The 23,133-nt window shown below is 41.3% G+C and overlaps 1 protein-coding gene across 2 annotated transcripts in view; it reads left to right on the top strand.

Annotated features, from left to right (window-relative positions):
• The window catches only part of NEB (nebulin), a 252,744-nt gene that overhangs the window by 174,609 nt on the left and 55,002 nt on the right, over positions 1–23,133 (top strand). For both annotated transcript variants that reach the window (XM_054548869.2, XM_024243154.3), the window contains exons 116-135: positions 395–502; positions 606–719; positions 1,517–1,714; positions 2,114–2,218; positions 2,902–3,006; positions 3,106–3,210; positions 3,513–3,620; positions 8,551–8,664; positions 9,587–9,784; positions 10,111–10,215; positions 10,841–10,945; positions 11,773–11,880; positions 13,868–13,972; positions 15,190–15,297; positions 15,860–15,964; positions 16,065–16,169; positions 17,154–17,252; positions 17,597–17,707; positions 22,045–22,149; positions 22,787–22,891. In XM_054548869.2, the coding sequence (XP_054404844.2) occupies positions 395–502; positions 606–719; positions 1,517–1,714; positions 2,114–2,218; positions 2,902–3,006; positions 3,106–3,210; positions 3,513–3,620; positions 8,551–8,664; positions 9,587–9,784; positions 10,111–10,215; positions 10,841–10,945; positions 11,773–11,880; positions 13,868–13,972; positions 15,190–15,297; positions 15,860–15,964; positions 16,065–16,169; positions 17,154–17,252; positions 17,597–17,707; positions 22,045–22,149; positions 22,787–22,891 (2,316 nt within the window). The remainder of the gene's footprint in view (positions 1–394; positions 503–605; positions 720–1,516; positions 1,715–2,113; positions 2,219–2,901; positions 3,007–3,105; positions 3,211–3,512; positions 3,621–8,550; positions 8,665–9,586; positions 9,785–10,110; positions 10,216–10,840; positions 10,946–11,772; positions 11,881–13,867; positions 13,973–15,189; positions 15,298–15,859; positions 15,965–16,064; positions 16,170–17,153; positions 17,253–17,596; positions 17,708–22,044; positions 22,150–22,786; positions 22,892–23,133) is intronic.

Here is a 23,133-nt window from a genome sequence, read left to right as displayed (position 1 = left end):
AAATACAAAAATTAGCCAGGCATAGTGGTGCGTGCCTGTAATCCCAGCTGTAATCTGGAGGCTGAGACAGGAGAATCTCTTGAACCCAGGAGGCAGAGGTTGCAGTGAGCTGAGATCATGCCACTGCACTCCAGCCTGGGTGACAGAGCAAGATTCTGTCTCAAAAAACATAAAAATAAAATAAAATAAAAAATAAAATGCCTCGAGTCTGTAAGTTTAATTTGCAATAAACCAAATAACTGCCCTATTCTAGGTAGATGCACTAACAGCTATAGATAAAGATTTCAGCCTTGCCTTGAACATACATGTTTCACCTTAATTAGACCAATTGTTTTAGTGGTATCTAAAAGAAGTTGAAAGAAAACTTTTGTTGCCATGTATTTATTTGTTCTAGATACTATATAAAGGGGCGTGGGAGGGCACCAAGGCCTATGGCTACACCCTGGATGAGCGCTACATTCCCATTGTTGGAGCCAAGCATGCTGATCTGGTGAACAGTGAGGTCAGTATGACCTTTTCCTCTCCTAAGTTTGAGAGTCTTTACTGGGGATCAACGGGCTGGTTAGGAAACTCCAGCGATTCTCAATGTTGAACCCACTTTACAGCTTAAATACAAAGAGACATATGAGAAGCAGAAAGGTCACTACCTGGCTGGAAAAGTGATCGGTGAATTCCCTGGTGTGGTTCACTGTCTGGATTTCCAAAAGATGAGGAGTGCGGTAAGTAAATGTCCACTTTAACATGGGATTTGCGCCCCATAAGTGTGCTGTTGTGTCTGCCTGTTTATAACTTGCCCTTTAGTTCAGTTTAGCTGGGAAATGGAGTAGCGTAGGGCCCTTCCTGAGATTTTCCTCACCCCTCCCAGTCAGCCTGTGGACTGTTAGTAGCTGTGTGCTTCCTCCCTGCCACTTTCTCCCCAACTATTTAACACTGTGACTGCTTTGTGTTAAGAAAAGGAAAAAGCATCAAAGTCACTATTTACCCTGTGTTATAAAAGGATGGAAAACTTCAGGCTAGGCGCAATGGCTCACACCTGTAATCCCAGCACTTTGGGAGGCCAAGGCAGGCAGATCACCAGAGGTCAGGAGTTCGAGACTGGCCTGGCCAACATGATGAAACCTCATCTCTACTAAAAATACAAAAATTAGCTGGGCATGGTGGTGCATGCCTGTAATTCTAGTTACTCGGGACGCTGAGGCATGAGAATTGTTTGAACCCAGGAGGCAGAGGTTTCAGTGAGTGGAGATCATACCATTGCAATCCAGTCTGGGCAACAGAGTAGTACACCATTTCAAAAAAAAAAAAAAAAGATGGGAAATTTCAAAAGAAGAATATATTAAAGTATATAAAGTATATATATAAAGTATATAAAGTATGAAGAATATAATAAAGTATATATTAACCTTAGTTTATTCTAGAGATACTGATCTATATGGGAAATAAGGATCTAAAAGACATTGATCTGAATAATTTACATTTAAACCCCTTTCTTATTTTTGTCTTTAAAACATATTAGTTGAACTACAGAAAACATTATGAGGATACCAAAGCAAATGTTCATATCCCCAATGACATGATGAATCATGTGCTGGCTAAAAGGTGCCAGTACATCCTCAGTGACCTGGAGTATCGACACTATTTCCACCAGTGGACGTCTCTTCCAGAAGAACCCAATGTTATACGCGTCCGAAACGCCCAGGAGATCTTGAGTGATGTATGATGTCCCTTCTGCAGGTTGACTCAGCTACAGCTTCCATGAGTGTGTCTTGGCTACCCGCCAACCCTGGCTGCCATGCTCCCGTTGTCCCTGTATTCATAAATCTTGCTGCTTCTCAAAACAAAGTGGCATGAGTAACCACTTTTTGGTATAAGAATCCACCCTAAGCCATAGGACACATATGTTAAATATTTAATTGGTTTAACAATAGACTCAGACATTGATATTGCTCTCAAGCTTCTTTAGGCTTGGGAATTAAAGACCTTCCAGCTGGTAAGAGGCCTACCCTATGTCTTCTAAGCAATAAGCACAGCCAACGGCTGATAGGAAATTATCAAATGCTCAATTGTAAATTCAGAATACCTTCCACATTTCATTGTTCTCTCTTTCTTGCAGAATGTGTATAAAGATGACCTGAATTGGTTGAAAGGCATTGGTTGCTACGTTTGGGATACACCCCAAATCCTCCATGCCAAGAAATCATACGACCTTCAGAGTCAGGTGAGCCACCTTCCTAGAAGGACTGGCTCTCCATGGGTCATCAGAATCCATGGTGGTATCAGTGAGCTGATGGGCAGGTGAAGAAAGCTGCTGTAACAGTGTAGGCTAACTGACCGAAGCCCCTCCTCTCCCAATCAAAGCTCTTCTGGTGGCCTGCTCTGGGGCTGGATCTTCCCAGTCTGAGTCTCTCCTTTGGTTTAAGGCAGTGCACATTTATAACAAAAGTTTATCTGGGAGGTGTTTCTTAGTGAACTACTCTCAAGCATCTGTACCTTAGTTGATCAGGTTAACTTGCAGAGAGTAGGAGGTAGAAGCATCCTTTGATTACAGGTAGATAAGTTTTGGAGGAAAAAAATCAGTATCTGGAAAACTTTTCAGCACGTGGTTCAGCTCTGATGGGGCAGTTGTAATAGAATGTTAAAAGTGAGGGGCTGCTGTCAGGGATGGAGAATAGGCATGGAAAAGGCAACAAAATGGCCAAAATCTCGACCCCAGTCTTGGTCAAGAGAAACTATTCATTCTGGCAGCCATACAAAGTCTGCAAGACTCTAGAATGACAGCCTGTTTGTTAGGATTAAAGCAGAAATCCAGAAATAAAGGCACATCTAAGTTGGCACAAGCAGCTAAAGCTGATGACAGACCTGTATGTTACCATTTTTGATGACTTTTGTTTTTCTTCACAGCTACAATATACAGCAGCAGGTAAAGAAAATCTACAAAACTATAATCTGGTCACAGACACGCCCCTCTATGTGACTGCTGTTCAGAGTGGCATTAATGCCAGTGAGGTGCGTCTTCCTATACTCCTCTTCCAGGGACAAACTATTTCTTGTCTTTATGTATTTTCTAACAACAGAGGTGAATAACCTATTGTTGCTTGTCTATAGGTGAAATATAAAGAAAATTATCATCAGATTAAGGACAAATACACAACAGTTCTGGAAACAGTGGATTATGACAGAACCAGAAACCTGAAGAATCTTTACAGCAGTGTGAGTTGAGTTTTTTTTCCCCCTCTTATATATGAGCCACCTTTCCCCCTTCCGGGACAGTAAGAGAATAAACGGGATGGACACTCTATCCCTAAAGGCTTTTCTATGGTTTCTTCCTGGACCTTCAATCCTACTTACCTCATAAAATTCTAGTAGGTACAATTAAATAAGCCCCACCTTAAAGAGGAATCCTGGGAGTTAGTAGGGAATGTGTGAGAAGGACAGAAACAGAAAAACCTGCTACTCAGAAGCTAACCAGATGCATTTTCCCATATTCACAAGAAGGTCTTTAATTCCTGCAGAACCTGTACAAGGAGGCCTGGGATAGAGTGAAAGCCACCAGCTACATCCTGCCTTCCAGCACCTTGTCCCTGACACACGCCAAGAACCAGAAGCATCTGGCCAGCCATGTAAGTCAAGGAAAAACATGACAGCTTTCCCACCCTCCCTCCCCTCCCCTGCTCTCCACTCCAAGAATCTTTCAGGCTGATTCATACGTTGTCCAGAAGTACCCCTAGCGCTCCTGTGGGCATGTCCAGGAAATAATTCCAAATGCTCAATCATTAGAGTCTATGTGCTCACTGCCTCTCTCTCTGCTGCCTGGAGAGAATCACAAGCACTTGCAAAGAGGACAGGATGTGACCTTTCAGGCTGCCTGTCTGCACATGATAATCTCTGCTAGAGTCAGAAGTAAGGATGGGCTGAAGACATAATACACCTTACAGAAATAGACTTTTTCAATAGAATTACATGGATGTAGGGCAAAAATAAACCAGTGAATATGATAACTGGTTATTATACCATCCCCAGTTAATATAAATTATTTTATAGCAATGAAATAGAAAACATTTAAAAATTGCTTAATTCTCCTTTTTTAGGTAGAACTTTTCTTAGATATAAACATAATTGTAAAACAAACAAACCCTAAATCTCATGAGCTGTTTAAATATAGTAGAAGATCGTACGTCCTCTAACTCTTTATGCCTTTAAATCTTATGGCCTCTAACCATTAATGCTCTCAAGTAAAACCTTTTTGTGTGTGTGTGTTTTGTTTTGGTTTATTATACTTTAAGTTCTGGGGTACATGTACAGAATGTGGAGGTTTGTTACATAGGTATACATATGCCATGGTGGTTTGCTGCATCCATCAACCCGTCATCTACATTAGGTATTTCTCCTAATGCTATCCCTCCCCTAGCCCCCTACTCCCTGAGAGGACCCAGTGTGTGATATTCCCCTCCCTGTGTCCATGTGTTCTCACTGTTCAACCCCCACTTATGAGTGAGAACACGCAGTGTTTGGTTTTCTGTTCTTGTGTTAGTTTGCTGAGAATGATGGTTTCAAGCTTCATCCATGTCCCTGCAAAGGACATGAACTCATCCTTTTTTATGGCTGCATAGTATTCCATGGTGTATATATGCCATATTTTCTTTTTTTTTTTCTTTTTTTTTCTTTTTTTTAATTTTATTATTATTATACTTTAAGTTTTAGGGTACATGTGCACAACATGCAGGTTTGTTACATATGTATACATGTGCCATGTTGGTGTGCTACACCCATTAACTTGTCATTTAGCATTAGGTATATCTCCTAATGCTATCCCTCCCCACTTCCCCCACCCCACAACAGTCCCTGGTGTGTGATGTTCCCCTTCCCGTGTCCATGTGTTCTCATTGTTCAATTCCCACCTATGAGTGAGAACATGTGGTGTTTGGTTTTTTGTCCTTGCGATAGTTTGCTGAGAATGATGGTTTCCAGTTTCATCCATGTCCCTACAAAGGACATGAACTCATTATTTTTATGGCTGCATAGTATTCCATGGTGTATATGTGCCACATTTTCTTAATCCAGTCTATCGTTGTTGGACATTTAGGTTGGTTCCAAGTCTTTGCTACTGTGAATAGTGCCGCTATAAACATATGTGTGCATGTGTCTTTATAGCAGCATGATTTATAATCCTTTGGGTATATACCCAGTAATGGGATGGCTGGATCAAATGGTATTTCTAGTTCTAGATCCCTGAGGAATCACCACACTGACTTCCACAAGGGTTGAACTAGTTTACAGTCCCACCAACAGTGTAAAAGTGTTCCTATTTCTCCACATCCTCTCCAGCACCTGTTGTTTCCTGACTTTTTAATGATTGCCATTCTAACTGGTGTGAGATGGTATCTCATTGTGGTTTTGATTTGCATTTCTCTGATGGCCAGTGATGATGAGCATTTTTTCATGTGTTTTTTGGCTGCATAAATGTCTTCTTTTGAGAAGTGTCTGTTCATATCCTTTGCCCACTTTTTGATGGGGTTGTTTTTTTCTTGTAAATTTGTTTAAGTTCTTTGTAGATTCTGGATATTTGCCCTTTGTCAGATGAATAGATTGGCCAGAACTTCCAACACTATGTTGAATAGGAGTGGTGAGAGAGGGCGTCCCTGTCTTGTGCCAGTTTTCAAAGGGAATGCTTCCAGCTTTTGCCCATTCAGTATGATATTGGCTGTGGGTTTGTTATAAATAGCTCTTACTATTTTGAGATACATTCCATCAATACCTAGTTTATTGAGAGTTTTTAGCATGAAAGGCTGTTGAATTTTGTTGAATGCTTTTTCTGCATCTATTGAGATAATCATGTGGTTTTTGTCCTTGGTTCTGTTTATGTGATAGATTACATTTACTGATTTGCATATGTTGAACCAGGCTTGCATCCCAGCGATGAAGCCAACTTGATCATGGTAGATAAGCTTTTTGATGTGCTGCTGGATTTGGTTTGCCGGTATTTTATTGAGGATTTTCACATTGATGTTCACCAGGGATATTGGCCTAAAATTTTCTGTTTTTGTTGTGTCTCTGCCAGGTTTTGGTATCAGGATGATGCTGGCCTCATAAAATGAGTTAGGGAGGATTCCCTCTTTTTCTGTTGTTTGGAATAGTTTCAGAAAGAATGGAACCAGCTCCTCCTTGTACCTCTGGTAGAATTCGGGTGCGAATCTGTCTGGTCCTGGACTTTTTTTGGTTGGTAGGCTATTAATTACTGCCTCAATTTCAGAACTTGTTATTAGCCTATTCAGGGATTTGACTTCTTCCTGGTTTAGTCTTGGGAGGGTGTGTGTGTCCAGGAATTTATCCGTTTCTTCTAGATTTTCTAGTTTATTTGTGTAGAGGTGTTTATAGTATTCTCTGATGGTAGTTTGTATTTCTGTGGGATCGGTGGTGATATCCCCTTTATCAGTTTTTATTGTGTCTATTTGATTCTTCTCTCTTTATTAGTCTTGCTAGCGGTCTATCTGTTTTGTTGATCTTTTCAAAAAAACAGCTCCTGGATTCATTGATTTTTTGAAGGGTTTTTCGTGTCTCAGTCTCCTTCAGTTCTGCTCTGATCTTTATTTCTTGTCTTCTGCTAGCTTTTGAATTTGTTTGCTCTTGCTTCTCTAGTTCTTTTAATAGTGATGTTAGGGTGTCAATTTTAGATCTTTCCTGCTTTCTCTTGTGGGCATCTAGTGCTATAAATTTCCCTCTACACACTGCTTTAAATGTGTCCCAGAGATTCTGAGTTCAAGTCCTGATATCCTTGTTAATTTTCTGCCTGGTTGATCTGTCTAGTGTCGACAGTGAGGTGTTAAAGTCTCCCACTATTACTGTGTTGCAGTCTAAGTCTCTTTGTAGGTCTCCAAGAACTTGTTTTATGAATCTGTGTGCTCCTGTGTTGGGTGCGTATATATTTAGGATAGTTAGCTCTTCTTGTTTCATTGATTTCTTTCCCATTATGTAATGCCCTTCTTTGTCTTTTTTGATCTTGTTGGTTTAAAGTCTGTGTAAAACCTTTTATTGTAAAATTCCCTGTAAGCTTTATTGTAATTCTTAGCCCAGTTCTCCTTCAGAAAAATTAGAGATCTTATCTCTTAATTGTGAACATTTTATGTAACACTTGAAATCAGCATTTCTCAAACGTGTTTTGACCATGACTCACAGTGGGAAATTTATTTTTTATTTCAAGTTCACATGCACACACACACCCCTGAAGTTTACCTGAGTTTCTTCTGGCACAAATGTCTAACAGAAGAGTAGTGACTGCTAGACTAGAGACAGTGCACTCTGATAATTTCCATTCTGTTCTACTCATTTAAATGCTAGTGACTCAGTAAATTGATTTCACTACTCTACTGGGCTTACAGATGCACAGCTTAGAAATAAACTTCATTAGACAGTCTGTGGAATTATTTAATTTTTACCTGGAGGAAAAAGTAACGTATGTGATTTTACCCAGACCCAACTCTATTTGGAAGATTGCAAAAAGGAGCAAACTTTTCATTTTGGAAGAAAAGTACTATAGATAAGATTTTAAAAGCTCAAAAGAGGCTTTTTCCTTGAGTCATGAACAAAATTATAGAGGCAAGATTCTTGGCAAATTGGTTTTGGAGCAAGGTAAAACATAGAGAAATTAATCCTTTAAAAGAAGTATTCTGACCTTATTTTAGGAAAAAGTTTTTGTGTGTGTGTGTGTGTGTGTTTTGTTTTTTTTAAGGGTGCCTTTAAATGCCATCATCTTTGAAGCTGGGAAATAGATTAGATGTAAGAAGCTGATTTTCTGTTTTGGAAAAATCTGGTGGAAATTTTGGTTGGCCTCCAGTCAATGAAGAGCATTGCTGGAATTCTGATACAAATATATACTCCCATCTCTCTTTTGTTACAGAGGTGCAAATCTCTGAGTTGTGGAAGAATTGTTATTTTATTATTGTGTGCTATGAGATTGGATCTTAGTCTCTGTCTTAACCTAGTTTATATAATCATGGAACACTAATTAACGGGCAACATGGCTTAAGAACTAATTGTTATCCCACAGAAGTTGATTGCACTGTATTTTTGAAAGCCTTGTAGAAACTGAAATCCAAGGATTGTGTCTTCTTAGCAGCAGACTTTTCAGTTATTAAAAACAAAGATATTCCTAAGCACAGTTTTAATCTTGCACTCATTTTAGTAAGAAAAACAAAGCCATTACCACAAGAGAATATTTTTAAATTACATAATCTTTAAAATGAATTGCTTGTAGTAGCAGTAAAAGTACTAGTATTGCTATAGGAATTTTGAAAACAGCAACCAAAATTTCATAGTGCTCTATGGTTTAAAAGTACTTTTGATACAGTCTGATTTAAGCCACACGATAACCCCATGGCAGGCGCTACTGCTGTATCTCTCTGTATAGGTGGGGAAATGAGTTCAGAGAAGTGTTGTCCCCAACGCTGGGTGGATCTCAGAGTCAGGTTTTTCCCATTAAATCTTATGCTGTTTTAATAATATAAATCCATTACTCTCTAAAACTGTTTCTTCCTTTCTACTTATTCTCTATAGATCAAATATCGGGAAGAATATGAAAAGTTCAAAGCTCTTTATACGTTACCAAGAAGTGTTGACGATGATCCGAACACAGCACGGTGCCTCCGAGTTGGCAAGCTTAATATCGATGTAAGTACAGTCATGCGCCCCTTAACGACTAGGATACATTCTGAGAAACGCGCCGCTCATTATGTGATTTCATTGTTGTGCTAACATCATAGAATGCACTTCCACATCCTAGATGGGATAGCCTATTGCTCCTAGACTACAAACCTGTATAGCATGTTACTGTACTGAATACTGTAGGCAACGGTAACACAGTGGCAAGTATTTGTGTATCTAAACATAGAAAAGGTACAGTAAAAACACAGCATTATAATCTTTTGACTGAAACATTGTTATGTAACACATGAGGGTAACTCCAAAGACCTTACTTCAAATTTAAGTCAAGTAAAATAGCCATGTATTATTAATAGGAACTTTTTTTTCTTTTCTTTTCTTTTTTTTTTTTTTAAGACAGGTCTCACTCTGTTGCCCTGCCTGGAGGGCAGTGGTGCAATCACAGCTCACTGCAAGCCTCTACCTCTTGGGCTCCGGGAATCATCCCACCTCAGCCTGCTGAGTAACTGGGCCTACAGGCATGCACCACCACACCCAGCTAAGGTTTTTTTTTTTTTTATAGCGATTGGAATCTCGCCATGTTGCCCACTCTGGTCTCAAACTCCTGGGCTCAAGCGATTCTCCTGCCTCAGTCTCCCACAGTGCTGGGATTACAGGTGTGAGTCATCATGCCCAGCCCAAACATTTTCTATTTACCAATGCATATGACACTGACTGTGCACATGTAAAGAAGCTACACATTATTTCAGCTATAATGCTTTATTTTTTAAAAATTTCCCTTGGTATAAATGTATAGAAAATGTCAGAAAATACCAGTCACCGCCCTGCCCCCAACTGTTCACTGTGAGTTGGTTAGCCTGACTTCTCATGTATGGCCATGATGCCTTGGCACAATTTCCTGTATAACTGGCATGTGATTTTAACTTTACAGCGCCTGTACAGATCAGTTTATGAAAAGAACAAGATGAAAATCCACATCGTGCCCGACATGGTAGAGATGGTTACTGCCAAGGATTCTCAGAAGAAAGTCAGTGAGATTGATTACCGCCTGCACCTCCACGAATGGATTTGCCACCCCGACTTGCAAGTCAATGATCACGTCAGGAAAGTCACAGATCAGATCAGCGATGTAAGCCTGTGACTTAAGAAGGACCCCTCCACGGCCCTGCCCCACGGCCCCACCCAGAAGAGCAGCAAACTCACCCATTTCTTTACTTTAGCCTTTTTCCACTATCTCTTCCCTGTATGTCCATTTGTCTGACTTGACTTCAGAGCTGTCTCTGGAAGCAGGGCTCTGTGTACACATGTTTCTGTGGCTCCCCTGAGCCTCTTTGCATAATGCCCTTGCTCCTCATTCCACAAAGGCTTCTGAGTCTAGAATGCACCTCTCTTTTTAGTGTTAAAGTTATTATGGTCAATTTTTTTTTTCTGATCCTCTCTATCAAAATCCTCTAGATTGTATACAAGGATGACCTCAACTGGCTGAAAGGCATTGGTTGCTACATCTGGGACACTCCTGAAATCCTCCATGCCAAGCATGCTTATGATCTACGTGATGATGTGAGTTTGCCTTGTTTTGTTCTTTAGTATATTTCCATTTCTCCATAGTCTAGAGTTAAGAGGAGGTTATATAAAATAGGGACATTGTCACAGGCCAGCTCTGGGGGGTGTCTGAGCTGGAGAAAGATGCTAGGAGCAGAGCAACCGTCTCTCAGGAAGGCATATGGCATTCTTATTAAACAGTGCAGTCCAGGTGTGCCATCATCCTCTGGTGGAGAAGGGACCAGCGTCTTCTCTTTCTACGTTTTAGGCTATTTTGGATATATTAACAAGCACTTAATTGTCATTTTAGGAAAGTGTCATTTGTTAGTGTTTGCAATGCTATAGACAAGCTCTATTTTGTAAAGAGAGGATTTGCCACGCAAATTAAATACTGTAATGAGGATTTCAGTAAGAAAGCTTCAACTTTCCTAGAAGAGTAGTTATCAAGTGTCCTAGAAGACTCTAGAAGCCCCATATAAGTGTTGGTTACACTGTTATAAAATTCAAATGCATCTCGGTCTGTTGAGTAAGTGCTGATGAATATAAATCTCATGAGTTAAAAGCAACCAAATCCTCTATGAAAACCAGCAGTTTCAAGCATAAGGAATGGTCCAACATGGGCTTGTTTTCTTCCTCTTGGCAGATCAAGTATAAAGCTCACATGTTGAAAACAAGAAATGACTACAAGCTTGTCACAGATACACCAGTCTACGTGCAGGCTGTCAAAAGTGGGAAACAGCTAAGTGACGTAAGTGCTCCCTGAGGAAGTTAAGTGGACAGTAATAAAGCAGGGCCACCACCCAAGCAGAGGTGGCAAAAACCATAGACCGGGCAGTGCCAAGTCCTTTCTAACTGGGAAACCAGAGTTGGTACGTTTGAAAGCACTGAAGATGCTGCTGGCTGTTGTTTCCTGAAACCTGATGCGTTCAAGCAGTTTTCTGGGGTGAAGTTGTAGGTGATCCGAGTCTATGAAGTAACTTTATGCCTTAGCACTTCCAAAGTTGTTTTTTGTGCCCTGTGTCATAGCAAGTTTATTTCTGTCTAGGCCATTTAATAAATTAGAGCCAACTATGGTAGAATAAGAAGCAAGCAGGCTCTGGAGTTAGAGTTGTGGAGTGCAGTCTCACCTCTACCACACATTATCTATAAGGCTTATGAAAAGCACTTAATCCATGTGAGCCTCCCATTCTGATGCATAAAATGGGGACGTAAGGAAGCGCCCACTATGATGCCTGACACAGAGCAAGCAGGGTAGGCACAAAGCTGCTCTTTCTTTATTAACTCCACAGGTTGATAAGTCATTATCAGATCCCGCTAGTGAGTGCAAACATTGAGACCTATTATTTTGGAACTTCTAGTGGTAAAATGCCCACCCTTCCTCTTCTTGTGCCTGGGCCATCTCTTCTGTTTCTCAGTGTGAGTGTCCACACACTGGCTCTGATCCTATTGGACAAGCCACAGTAATATGTCAGATGAGTTCTCCAGGCAAAGGGAAGCAGGCTACCATTATTTTTTTTAAAGAGGGACCTGGGTTCCCATTCTCTTTGCTTCTAACAATGCTTCTTTCTGCACCAGGCTGTCTACCACTATGACTATGTGCACAGTGTCAGAGGCAAAGTGGCTCCAACTACTAAAACCGTGGATCTGGACCGGGCCCTTCATGCATACAAGCTCCAGAGTTCGGTGAGCAGTGAGAACTTGAGAGTGCCCAGCAGAAATCCATTCCGTCAACCTCTGTGGAAGCAAGCTCAGCTTGCTTCCTCTTGACCTGACCTTGTATAAATGCTGTTCCATTCACATGAGGTGAAAAAACAAAAACACAGAGCATAATCTATCTTCCCTCCTAGCTGCCAGGATCCCCCTATGGAGCAATCAAACCAACATAATGGGCATGATAATGGGCATGTTTTAGCAATATTTACAAGTTACAAAGAAGAAAGCCAATATACATTCTCTGCTTTCAAAAAGCTGAAAATCAAGATAACAGAGACAAGGCCTTTAACCTCAATAAAAGATGAACTAGAAATTGTTGCTGGAATTCAGAAGAGAAAGAACCTGGATCCCACCTGCATATTTAACCTGCCTATTCTGTGTTACCCAATGGTGCTGATTTGGTCTCAACTTTTCATGTTATTTCCCATCTTGAGTATTAAAAATAATTTTGGGCCAGGTGCGGTGGTTCATGCCTGTAATCCCAGCAATTTGGGAGGCTGAGGCGGGCAGATCACCTGAGGTCAGGAGTTCGAGACCAGCCTGGCCAACATGGTGAAACCCCGTATCTACTAAAAATACAAAAATTTAGCCAGGCATGGTAGTGCATGCATAATCCCAGCTACTTGGGAGGCTGAGGCAGGAGAATCTTTTGAACCCAGGAGGCGGAGGTTGCAGTGAGCTGAGATCGCGCCATTGCACTCCAGCCTGGGCAACAAGAGCAAAACTCCGTTTCAAATAATAATAATAATAATAATTTTGGCCAGGCACAGTGGCTCATGCCTGTAATCCCAGCACTTTAGGAGGTCATGGCAGGCGGATAGCTTGAGCCTGGAGTTCGAGACCAGCCTGAGCAACATGGTGAAACCCTGCCTGAACAAAAATACAAAAATAAATAAATTAGCCAGGCATAGTGGCATGCATCTGTGGTCCCAGCTACTTGGGAGGTTGAGGTGAAAAGATTACCTGAGCCCAGGGAGGTCAAGGATGCAGTGAACTGTGATGGTGCCACTGTGATACAGTCTGAGTGACAGAGTGAGACCCTGTCTCAAAAATAAAAATAATTTGGTTTTTCATATTTTAAATGTAATTCTTAATCCTAAACTCCAAGACACAGAGTATTTAAGGTCACAGACAGACACTCCTCCGTGTCCTCCCTTTCTGCCATGAACACGTGCATCCTGACCTCTTCATGGCCTGATGTCAACACACTGTGTTTGGAGGGGGCAGGAGAGGGTAATACAAACATGTGCCTGGCTATATCTTCGTGATGGCTTGCATATCATCACCTGAGGATGGAGTAATGGCAGAGGTGACCCTTGGGTACCTGTCTTCTCTGCATTTCCCAAATTCTTGCTAGATGCCATATAGCCAACTGGGCATATGTTCGGAAGCATAGAGGAATTAGTTTTTTTGTTTGTTTGTTTTTTTTTTTTTTGGAGACAGGGTCTCCTTTGTCTCCCAGGTGGGAGTGCAATGGTGCAATCACAGCTCACTGCAATCTCAAACTCCTGGGCTCAAGTGATCCTCCCACCTTAGCTTCTTAAGTAGCTGGGACTACAGGTACACGCCACTATGCCTGGCTAATTTTAACATTTTTTGTAGAGGTGAGATCTTGCTATGTTGTCCAGGCTGGTCTCAACTCCTGACCTTAAGCAATCCTCCTGCCTTGGCCTCCCAAAGTGTTGGGATTACAGATATCAGCTACCACACCTGGTGAGGAACTACTTTCAATAAACCATTTCACTCATTGTTCTATTTTTCCAAAACAATAGGTGAAGAGTAATCTGACTCATTTTATGACTCTTAGAATGTATTTCTTTCCTGAAATCAATTCAGTTAGCGTAAGTGTATTAAGTATCTAGTCAAAAACGTAACATGAGCTATATGTGATTTGTTAAGCTGAGATCAGTTACTTGATGCTCGATGTCATTTAACCTGCTCTTCCTCATTCCGGCAGAATCTATACAAAACCAGCCTACGCACCCTGCCCACTGGATATAGGCTTCCAGGTGACACTCCTCACTTCAAACACATCAAGGACACCCGTTACATGAGCAGTTATGTGAGTGGTCTCCTCATTGAGATGGGTCTGAAGGTGGGGTGGCAGGAGACTCATATTAATTAATAGCCTGTTCTAATCCTCCAGTCTCACCCTAAAGGTTCAACCTGATTGAATGATGGGAGCTGGAGAGGAGAGATAGCATATTTTTGAGGGGTGCTGTGCAATTGATCACTTCTGCAATTCAGCAGTGCCTGGGTAGCCCCGTGGGTTAGAACAGGATGTTCGTGGGAGCCTTGGCTGAGGGCCCATGGCTGTCATGAGGCCTCTACTTCTGCTGGCCTTACTTAGCACAGATGCACCCTGAATTATCCCAAGCCATTTACTGGAAATGCAACTTCACACATATACTACTGAGGTGTGGTGATAGTATTGTCTTCCTTCTGCTCTGTTTCACTGCAGAAGATATAACATCACCATGTGTTCCTTTGAAAAGAAGGCTTCTTGCCTAGCTGCTGGCTGATATTTAGCTCACTACTTATCCTCTGTGCCCAGTTCATAGAAGGCTAGAGGGGTAGATAGGCTCTTACTACCTGTAGCTTGCTCAAATGATGACCCTCATGTTGCCCTTCTCCACTTTTTACAAGTACTCAACTGGGACTTGATGCATTTACCCCATAGGGAAGGCTTAGGGAAATTGTGGCCATCCCAGTAAGTCTGGCCTGCAGACCACAAACAGCCACTGGTGGAATAGTAAGCTTTCCCTCCGTGCTACCCTTCATAGTCCTGGGAATCAAATCTGGTGGCCAGAAAGGACCCAATAACCTGTGGCTCAATAATGTACTTCCAAAGTAGACAGTCACAGATTTAATAATCTAACACCTAAAGGATGTGTTAAAATGGTTGGTTAAAATCAGTCCACAAAGCTATTCGTCAGTCTTAAATACATTCTCTTGTTTCTTCTTTGTATTTTCTAATTTTCTAGCCACATTGGGGCTAAAAATAAAGATTTTTCTCTGGCATTTTGCATACCTCCCTACAAACAGATTTCACCTAGGCAAGGTCGAATTTTATTCTTTTCTGGGCCTGGTTTTATTTTCCAACACATAATTTTCAAGGCCTAGATTAATATTGAAATTTTGTCAATGACTTTTCTTCATACTTAATCCTTAAAAAGAGCAATTTTTCAAACAAAGGTGACATCTCTTTTCTATTTGGAGAAATGTAATGTTGCTCCTTGTTTACCCGTCATTGATCTCATTCTGACTTTGCTTTTGCAGTTCAAGTACAAAGAAGCCTATGAACACACCAAGGCATATGGGTATACACTTGGCCCCAAAGATGTTCCATTTGTCCACGTCCGGAGAGTCAACAATGTTACCAGCGAGGTACCTGAATGCTGATTTTCCAAGAGACTTATTGAGTTTCAATAGCCATGGCTTTGTTTGAAATGCATTAAGAATTGTATTTCAGTTGTAAACTTACATACCAGCAAAAACGAAAAAGGTCCTTATTGTCACATTTTGATACTGATATTTCTTGGTAGTGGTTTTTGTATTTGGTAATGCCTTGGAGAGACTCGGTTCCATAGATTATGATGCAAAACTTTTCTAAAGAATTAATTTCTTCTTTGACATTTATATTCAAAAATCTTTAATAAGGTTGCATTTTAGTCTGACTCATGATCCTGGTTTTCTACACCAACTGTTGGTTTGCATACCTGATCCTACTATGCAACCATCTGATAGAAAGTGGAAGGCTTTGTGCTCAGAATTCTTCACCTAAATGAAATAACTCTCATTTTCTCCTTTTTTCCTAATCTCAATCATTTTCTATATCCTTGATATTTCCTCCCCTCTTCCTTATGTAAAATATTTTATTCTTGATTAGTCAGTAGATGCCTTCGTCATCCCCTACTAAATGCCTGTAATGATATTTCCTCCAACGTAGAGACTGTATCGGGAATTGTACCACAAACTGAAAGACAAGATCCATACAACTCCTGATACCCCTGAGATCCGCCAAGTCAAGAAGACACAAGAGGCTGTCAGTGAGGTGGGTATTTTCTTAGGAAAGACAGGGAGTAGAGACTAGGGGTGAATGTCAATCATTCGGTCTCTAATACATGTGTTTTGGGGTATTTTTTTTTCTTTAGTTGATCTACAAATCAGACTTCTTCAAGATGCAGGGCCACATGATCTCTCTGCCATACACACCCCAAGTGATCCATTGCCGCTATGTAGGAGACATCACCAGTGATGTAAGCATCTCGTAGGGGTTTTTCTGGAGTAGTCTTACCAAGACGCAGGCTTGCTTTCAGCAGTTAAAACAACCAGTGGTCTTTGAACAGCCTTTTCTGATAAGCACTTCTAAACAAAGAGTACAAGTTGGAGGTAAGACTGTGGGAGGAGGATGCCACAATTCTACAGCTATGGAAACAGTAATAAGAGGACCACTTGGGAAAGACAGAATTGCCATCATTCTTGATCACTCAGTGACCACCATTCTACATTCAATGCGGAATCATTCCAACTCCTCACTCCCTAACTCCCTATGTGGCCTCCGTCCCAGGTCATGTTGAGTATTTTCCTCTCACTCATCCCTACTCTGACCCCGTTAGCAACTTCTTGCTGCCATTTTTTTCATTCTCCTTGTATGTTCTCTCCTCCTAAAAGACCAATCCATTCAATTTGTTCTTTTCTCCAATCAGTATTATAGTAATAAAATAATAGCAGTGTTCTCTCCTCAGCTCAGGGCTAGAGACTTAAATGAAAAAAACCATGACTTATTTGGGTGCAAGTAAACAAAGAGTACAAGGTAGATGAACTGGCCGGGCATGGTGGCTCACACCTGTAATCCCAGCACTTTGGGAGGCTGAGGTGGGCAGATCACCTGAGGTCAGGAGTTCCAGACCAGCCTGGCCAACATGGTGAAACCTCGTCTCTACTAAAAATACAAAAATTAGCCGGGCATGATGATGTACGTCTGTAATCCCAGCTACTAGGGAGGCTGAGGCAGGAGAATCGCTTGAACTCGGGAGGCGGAGGTTGCAGTGAGCCAAGATCTTGGCATTGCACTCCAGTCTGGGCAACAAGAATGAAACTCTGTCTCAAAAAAAAAAAAAAAAAAAGTAGATGAACCAAAATGAAACATACAGTAATTAGGAAGTGTTGCTACTCCATCTTTTGTGTTTCCTGATTTACATTTGCTTATGACCAGCTATATTTCTGTGTTTGCCTCTCAGATTAAATACAAAGAGGACTTGCAGGTCCTGAAGGGATTTGGCTGCTTCCTGTATGACACTCCTGACATGGTCCGCTCCCGGCACCTGCGGAAGCTCTGGGTGAGTGCACATCACCACAATGCATAATTACCCCCGCACAGCTGGATGCCCCCATCACCAGCCTCCAGGGCTAGGCAGAAGGGATCTTAGCCTGCAGCTACTTTTAAGGAGAAATTTATCATTAACTCACTTGAGCAGATTATCACCTGCTTAATGTGATCTGTGCCTCCTATGAAAGGTGCTGAGCTTAGTTAAATGACAATTGTTTTTGCTCCTGCCTGGGAAGACATCCAGGACACATGAAAGCCCTGTTCAGCTTACACATGCCAGACATTTGAAAGACAACATGACATGAATCCCTTAAATGATTAATCAACTTGTATTTCTCTTGTTTTCTTTTTAAGTCTAATTACCTATACACTGATAAGGCAAGGAAGATGCGAGACAAATACAAAGTGGTGCTTGACACTCCAGAATACAGAAAAGTGCAAGAACTGAAGACACATTTGAGTGAGGTAAGGACACTTTACTTGTCACTGCAACCAACCAAATTGACCTGTACAAACTGAATTACTCCACAAGGTTCTTAGTTCCCCTAGTGATCGCTGTTCAGGCAACTGCGGCAGGTAAAATATTTGCCCCTTAACTGTGGAATGGCTACTATGTCTAAGCAAGTCAACCAACTGCACTTTACCTCAGTTTACTTATTTTGCCCCCTTTTGGTAAGATAAGGATATTCATACTTACTCTTCCTATGTCTAGGGCTGATGAGGGGTTTTGCATGATTTTATAGATTAGAAAGACCTTTTTTTTTTTTTTTTTTTTTTTTGAGATGGAGTTTCGCTCCTGTTGCCCAGGCTGAAGTGCAATGGCGCAATCTCGGCTCACTGCAACCTCTGTCTCCTGGGTTCATGCGATTCTCCTGCCTCAGCCTCCAGAGTAGCTAGGATTACAGGCATGCGCCACCACGCCTGGCTAATTTTGTATTTTTAGTAGAGACGGGGTTTCTCCATGTTGGCCAGGCTGGTCTCGAACTCCCAACCTCAGGTGATCCGCCCGCCTCGGCCTTCCAAAGTGCTGGAATTACAGGCGTGAGCCACCGCGCCTGGCCTAGAAAGACCTTCTTACTTATTATTTTTGTTGTCTTTAAACTTATTTCAAAATTTTCTTTCTCTTTAATTCCTGCTATCAGGAGCCCTGAGCATGGCAGTGCCATTGGAGAAGTATTCAGTGGCTCCCTGCTCTGCTGCCCATTCAGTAAAATTCAGACTACTTAGTTTCATTTTCATCTGTCATTGAGGCTCCTGATATATTGCAGTTATTTGTGAGTAGATCTGAGTTTCTCACCCAGAGTGTTGGTTCCTTGATGATTGGACCCCATGTTATTTACGTGTGTCCCATAGTGCCTTGGCCATAATAGATGTACATGTTTGCCAAAGGGCAATTCACAAGTGTAAATAGTTGCTCTTCTTATAGGTCAGTTGGCCATTCTCATTCTACTGTCACTCTGGTATTGTAGCTCCATTCATCAGTTTGTGCATTCACCATTCTGTATTGTGGCTTCACCCAGCTGAGCATTGGCTTCCAGGCCATTTCATCCTTCTCAGTAGCTCTGATGGCTGTTGATTAGGAATCTTAGGCTCTCAGCGATGCCCTGAAATACCAAATGTCACCCTCAGTGGAGGGATATGCAGCTTCCTATACTCAGTGAGCCAGAGACAGAGGATGACTAACTCTTCAGCTTTTGCAAATGCAACATTGAGCCAATTTGCTTTCCTAAAAGCTTCACTGTGTTATTTCAGCCAGTGCTCGCAGTCAGACAGGAATGCTTACGTTATTTTTATCCTGGTAAAGTTGTGCTTTTCCACTCTGGCTCAGTATGAGAATCACCTGTGGAATATTTAAAAACCACCCAGAGAGGGCCCTGACCCCTAGTTCCACACCAGACTCTGATTCTCTGTGTCTGGGCATCTATACACTTTTAGATGCTCCATAGAGATTCTGTTTAATAATATGCAGCCTGTGTTGAAAACCACCGCACCACATCTCTCCTCCAGCTACCAAATAATAATAAAAAAAAAAATTGGTAACTTATAGTGCTTCACAGTAAAGATAACTCTGAAATACCTTTACTCTTTTTGGCTTTCTGGGTTCAGAATTATCTAAAAGTTTAGTTTCTCCTCTTCCCAATTCCCAGAGGGATTTTGGGCAAGTTGCGCATCAGCACTGAGGAAGAAGAATGGATATTTTTCAGTGGAGCAGTTTGCACCACATTTACCTCTCCATAAGAATGACCCAGGCTTGATAAAATGCTGATCCAAGCCACTCCCCTGAATTTAGAAGGGTTGGGAGACAGCCTACGAGTCTGTTTTTAATAAGAACCGTGGAGGTGGGGGGAGGGTTAATATCAGGAAAGTTTGGAAAACATTGAGTTAGTAAAAAGTGTGATGGCCAAAAGAAGTTACTGACTTTTGAGTTTTCAATTGTATAGATTCTTGACATATACACATTTGTAGTACTAGGAAGCAGGGACGTTGTCCCAAGAAGCATAAGCAATGCATACCTAAGTACAGGGGAAATATAATACACAGTGAAATGTATAATTCTAGAAATGGCATAGAGGCCAAGCACAGTGGTACATACCTATTGTCCTAGCTACTTGGGAGGCTGAGACTGGAGGATGACTGAAGTGCAGGAGTTTGAGGCCAGCCTGGGCAATATAGTGAGACCCTGTCTCTAAAAATAAATACATAAATAAAATTTAAAAATAAGAAAAAAATTGCAGGGAAGAATTGGGTTTTAGTCCCAGATTCACTTCCAATTAGCTATATGATCTTATGTAATTCACAACTTTAGCACCCTAATTTCCTAAACTGAAGAACTGGACTAAATGATGATTTGAACTCCTTTTAACCATAAAATTCTAAGAGTTGTTGATTTACTTTACTCAAAATTTAGCTTGGAAGAAACATTAAGTTTTCATTTAGTTTATCTCTTTCAATAGTAACATGAAAAAAACAGCCCCAAACACACAAGTTACATTTTGTTTTAACTTGCAGTCGTATATAATTCAGATTTAAAGAAATTGACGTGTGTGTGTTTGTTTCTTACGTTTTATCTGTTCAACTGGTATTTATATCCATGATTAGAATTTATTTGGTATCCATTGGTTCTTTCTCATTTGCCTCATTATATTAAATTCCTTCAACATTTATTAGGCAACTATTATTTTTTAGGCCCTTTGTCTGAGCTCTAGTTGATGAAAGGATCGTACCACTGAACTGCTGTGCCCTAGTCTTGGAGAAGAAACAGGCATTGGTGTGATAAATGGCCTTATATAGGAACAGTCAAGACAGCATGGACTCTTGGAGTTTTCCAGGCAAATAAGAGGGAGAAGAATATTCAAGGCAGGAAAGACAGTCTGTGAAAGCAGCCATAATGAGTTCCAGTAACTGGGACTAGTTTACATAGCACATGGAAGGTGTGGAAGGATGCTGGGAAATGAAGCTATTATAGAAACATAGGTTGGAGCCAGGTTATAAAGACTTGTAGGTGTTATATAAATGACCTTGGACTTTATGAAAAATCATTGAAGAATTATTTCTATGAAGAATAGATTTGAGCATTAAGAAAATATGTGTCTCAGACTTTTGAAAGATGGGTGACTCATATGGGGTGGTCCAATAGAGGAGTTGAGCAGGTGGTTTTGACATGTAGAAAATAAGATGGAAGGCTGAACTAGGGCAGAGGTGTTGGCAAAGAATCAGATTTCAGGAATATCATACAGTGAGGAGCCCAGGATTCACAACCATTTTGATGTAGGAATAAGGGAGGAGCCTAGGATGACTCCCCCAAGTTTCTGGCCTGAGTAACTGGGATATCAACGAGTCATTGAGCAAAATAGAGAAAATAGGAGAAGCAGCAATTTGAGATAGAGGCAATATAAAGAATTATATATTGAACATGGTAAATCACCTAAATTCAGAAAGTTGTAAAAAACTTGGGTCTGGAGCTCAGGAAAGACACTGGATATGTAGATTTGGAAGTCATCAATCTCAAAGTGATGCTTGAGATCACAGGTACAGATGAGATCACCCCGGGAGAATGTATTGGGTGAAAGGGGCCAATCCTTCACCCCAGCTAACAGCAGCCTTTGCATGAGGGCAGAACCAGAGGAAGGCTGATGAGGAGGTCTAAAAGACAGGAGGCCACCTAGGGAAGAATGGTGGAACAGAAGCCAGAGAAGAGAGTTTTCAGGAATGAAACACTGAGCAGCTTCAGTTGCTACAGAGAAGTGTTCATGGCAATCATGAAGTTCTTGGTAGTCTCAATGAGTGTGACTTCATTGATGTGGGTAGGTGGGAGCCAAACTATGGTCTTGAGAAATTAATCAAAAGAGAGGCAAAGAAGAAACACAGGCAACTTGGCTGAGAAAAGAAGAATGAAGGCCATTGGCTAGAGACTGGAAAAGGCTTAATTAATGACGGGAGGTCTTGAGTCTGTTTGCAGGTGAAGAGAGGGGGTTGGGAAAACAGGAAGGGTGGAAGATACAGAGGAGATGGAGACAATTGCTGGAATAGGGTACTAGAAGGGACAACTGCAAATGGGACCAAGAACACAGCAAGAGTCTTGAATTTTGGATAGGCTAGAGAATGTTTCTTGTTTTGACACAGGGGAAAAAAGAAAAGGAGGGTGGAAGAGGTAAATAAAAGGTTGGTTTATTGGGAAGAAACTGTAGTCGTTGCAGTGGGAGGGCTCCTGCCTTTTCTATGTAAAAGCAGGGAAGGCATCTGCAGAGAACATAACATGCCCATGAAACAGAAATGATGGTGATAACTTGGTTTATGTCTAGCTGGTCTACAGAGCTGCAGGCAAGAAGCAGAAGTCAGTCTTCACTTCAGTTCCTGATACTCCTGATCTTTTAAGAGCCAAGCGAGGGCAGAAGCTTCAGAGTCAGGTAAGCTCAGAGGTTCATAAACCTGCCACTCGGGCATCACAGGGGGTTATTATATGTGCCTGGCCCCACCTGGCCAGTGGCAGACTCACACACTTGGTTGTCCTGGCTGCAACCTCATGCCCATTAACACTGCACTTGAAGAAGCAGTTCTCTTTCGGGCCATGATAATTATGGTTGTGTTTTACTCAGGCAAGGGATGCCACATCTTCTTTCCTAAGTGTTATAAAACTTGTGTTTTGGAGTAATGAAAATAATTGTTTGATCATTCTATAGACTCTTCCTGTTATCCGCAGACAAACGAAGCTGTATTTCATGCAGTCAAGCAAAAATCAGGGGAAAATACGTTGAGGGGTCTATCAGAATCCTCTCACACTTCTGTTAGCATTCTTTATCACATGGCTTTGCTTGGATCATACTCAGCAGTAGGCATATTAGAGAACAGAGTATGTATATGTGTTTTCAAATATGAGACAGAAACAAATGAACAGAAACACATATAACAAAAAAACAAGCAAACAAACATCAGGACAGTAAGCAAACACCTTCCTACTGAATGGTTAGAAATGAATGAAGTGGACTGAATGCTAAATACTAAATGCTTTATCTCTATGACACCTCACTTTCTTCTATTATTCAGTATCTGTATGTTGAACTTGCCACCAAAGAGAGACCCCATCATCACGCTGGAAACCAGACCACAGCCTTGAAGCACGCTAAAGACGTGAAGGACATGGTCAGCGAGGTAAGATGGGAATTCAGCACTGAGGCACTGGGTAAAAGGAAAAATACTTTGTTAAAACCTTCCCCTGCTACCTCTGATCAGAGAGCTCATTACTATAAATGGTGCTCAGCATCATCAAAACACAAAAGGCAGGGCTATTCTCTTAAAGTGTCTAACACATTGTGCCCTCCACAAGACCTGTGGCTTGGTTGTAAATTGGGAAGACACTTAAGCTTGTCTCTCTCTTCTGTATTTATTTCTCA

This window comes from Pongo abelii, chromosome 11 (assembly GCF_028885655.2).
Source record: "Pongo abelii isolate AG06213 chromosome 11, NHGRI_mPonAbe1-v2.0_pri, whole genome shotgun sequence".
NCBI classification, from domain to species: Eukaryota; Metazoa; Chordata; class Mammalia; order Primates; family Hominidae; genus Pongo; species Pongo abelii.
Note: the sequence above shows the minus strand (reverse complement) of the source record. Positions and strands in the feature narration are given on the sequence as shown.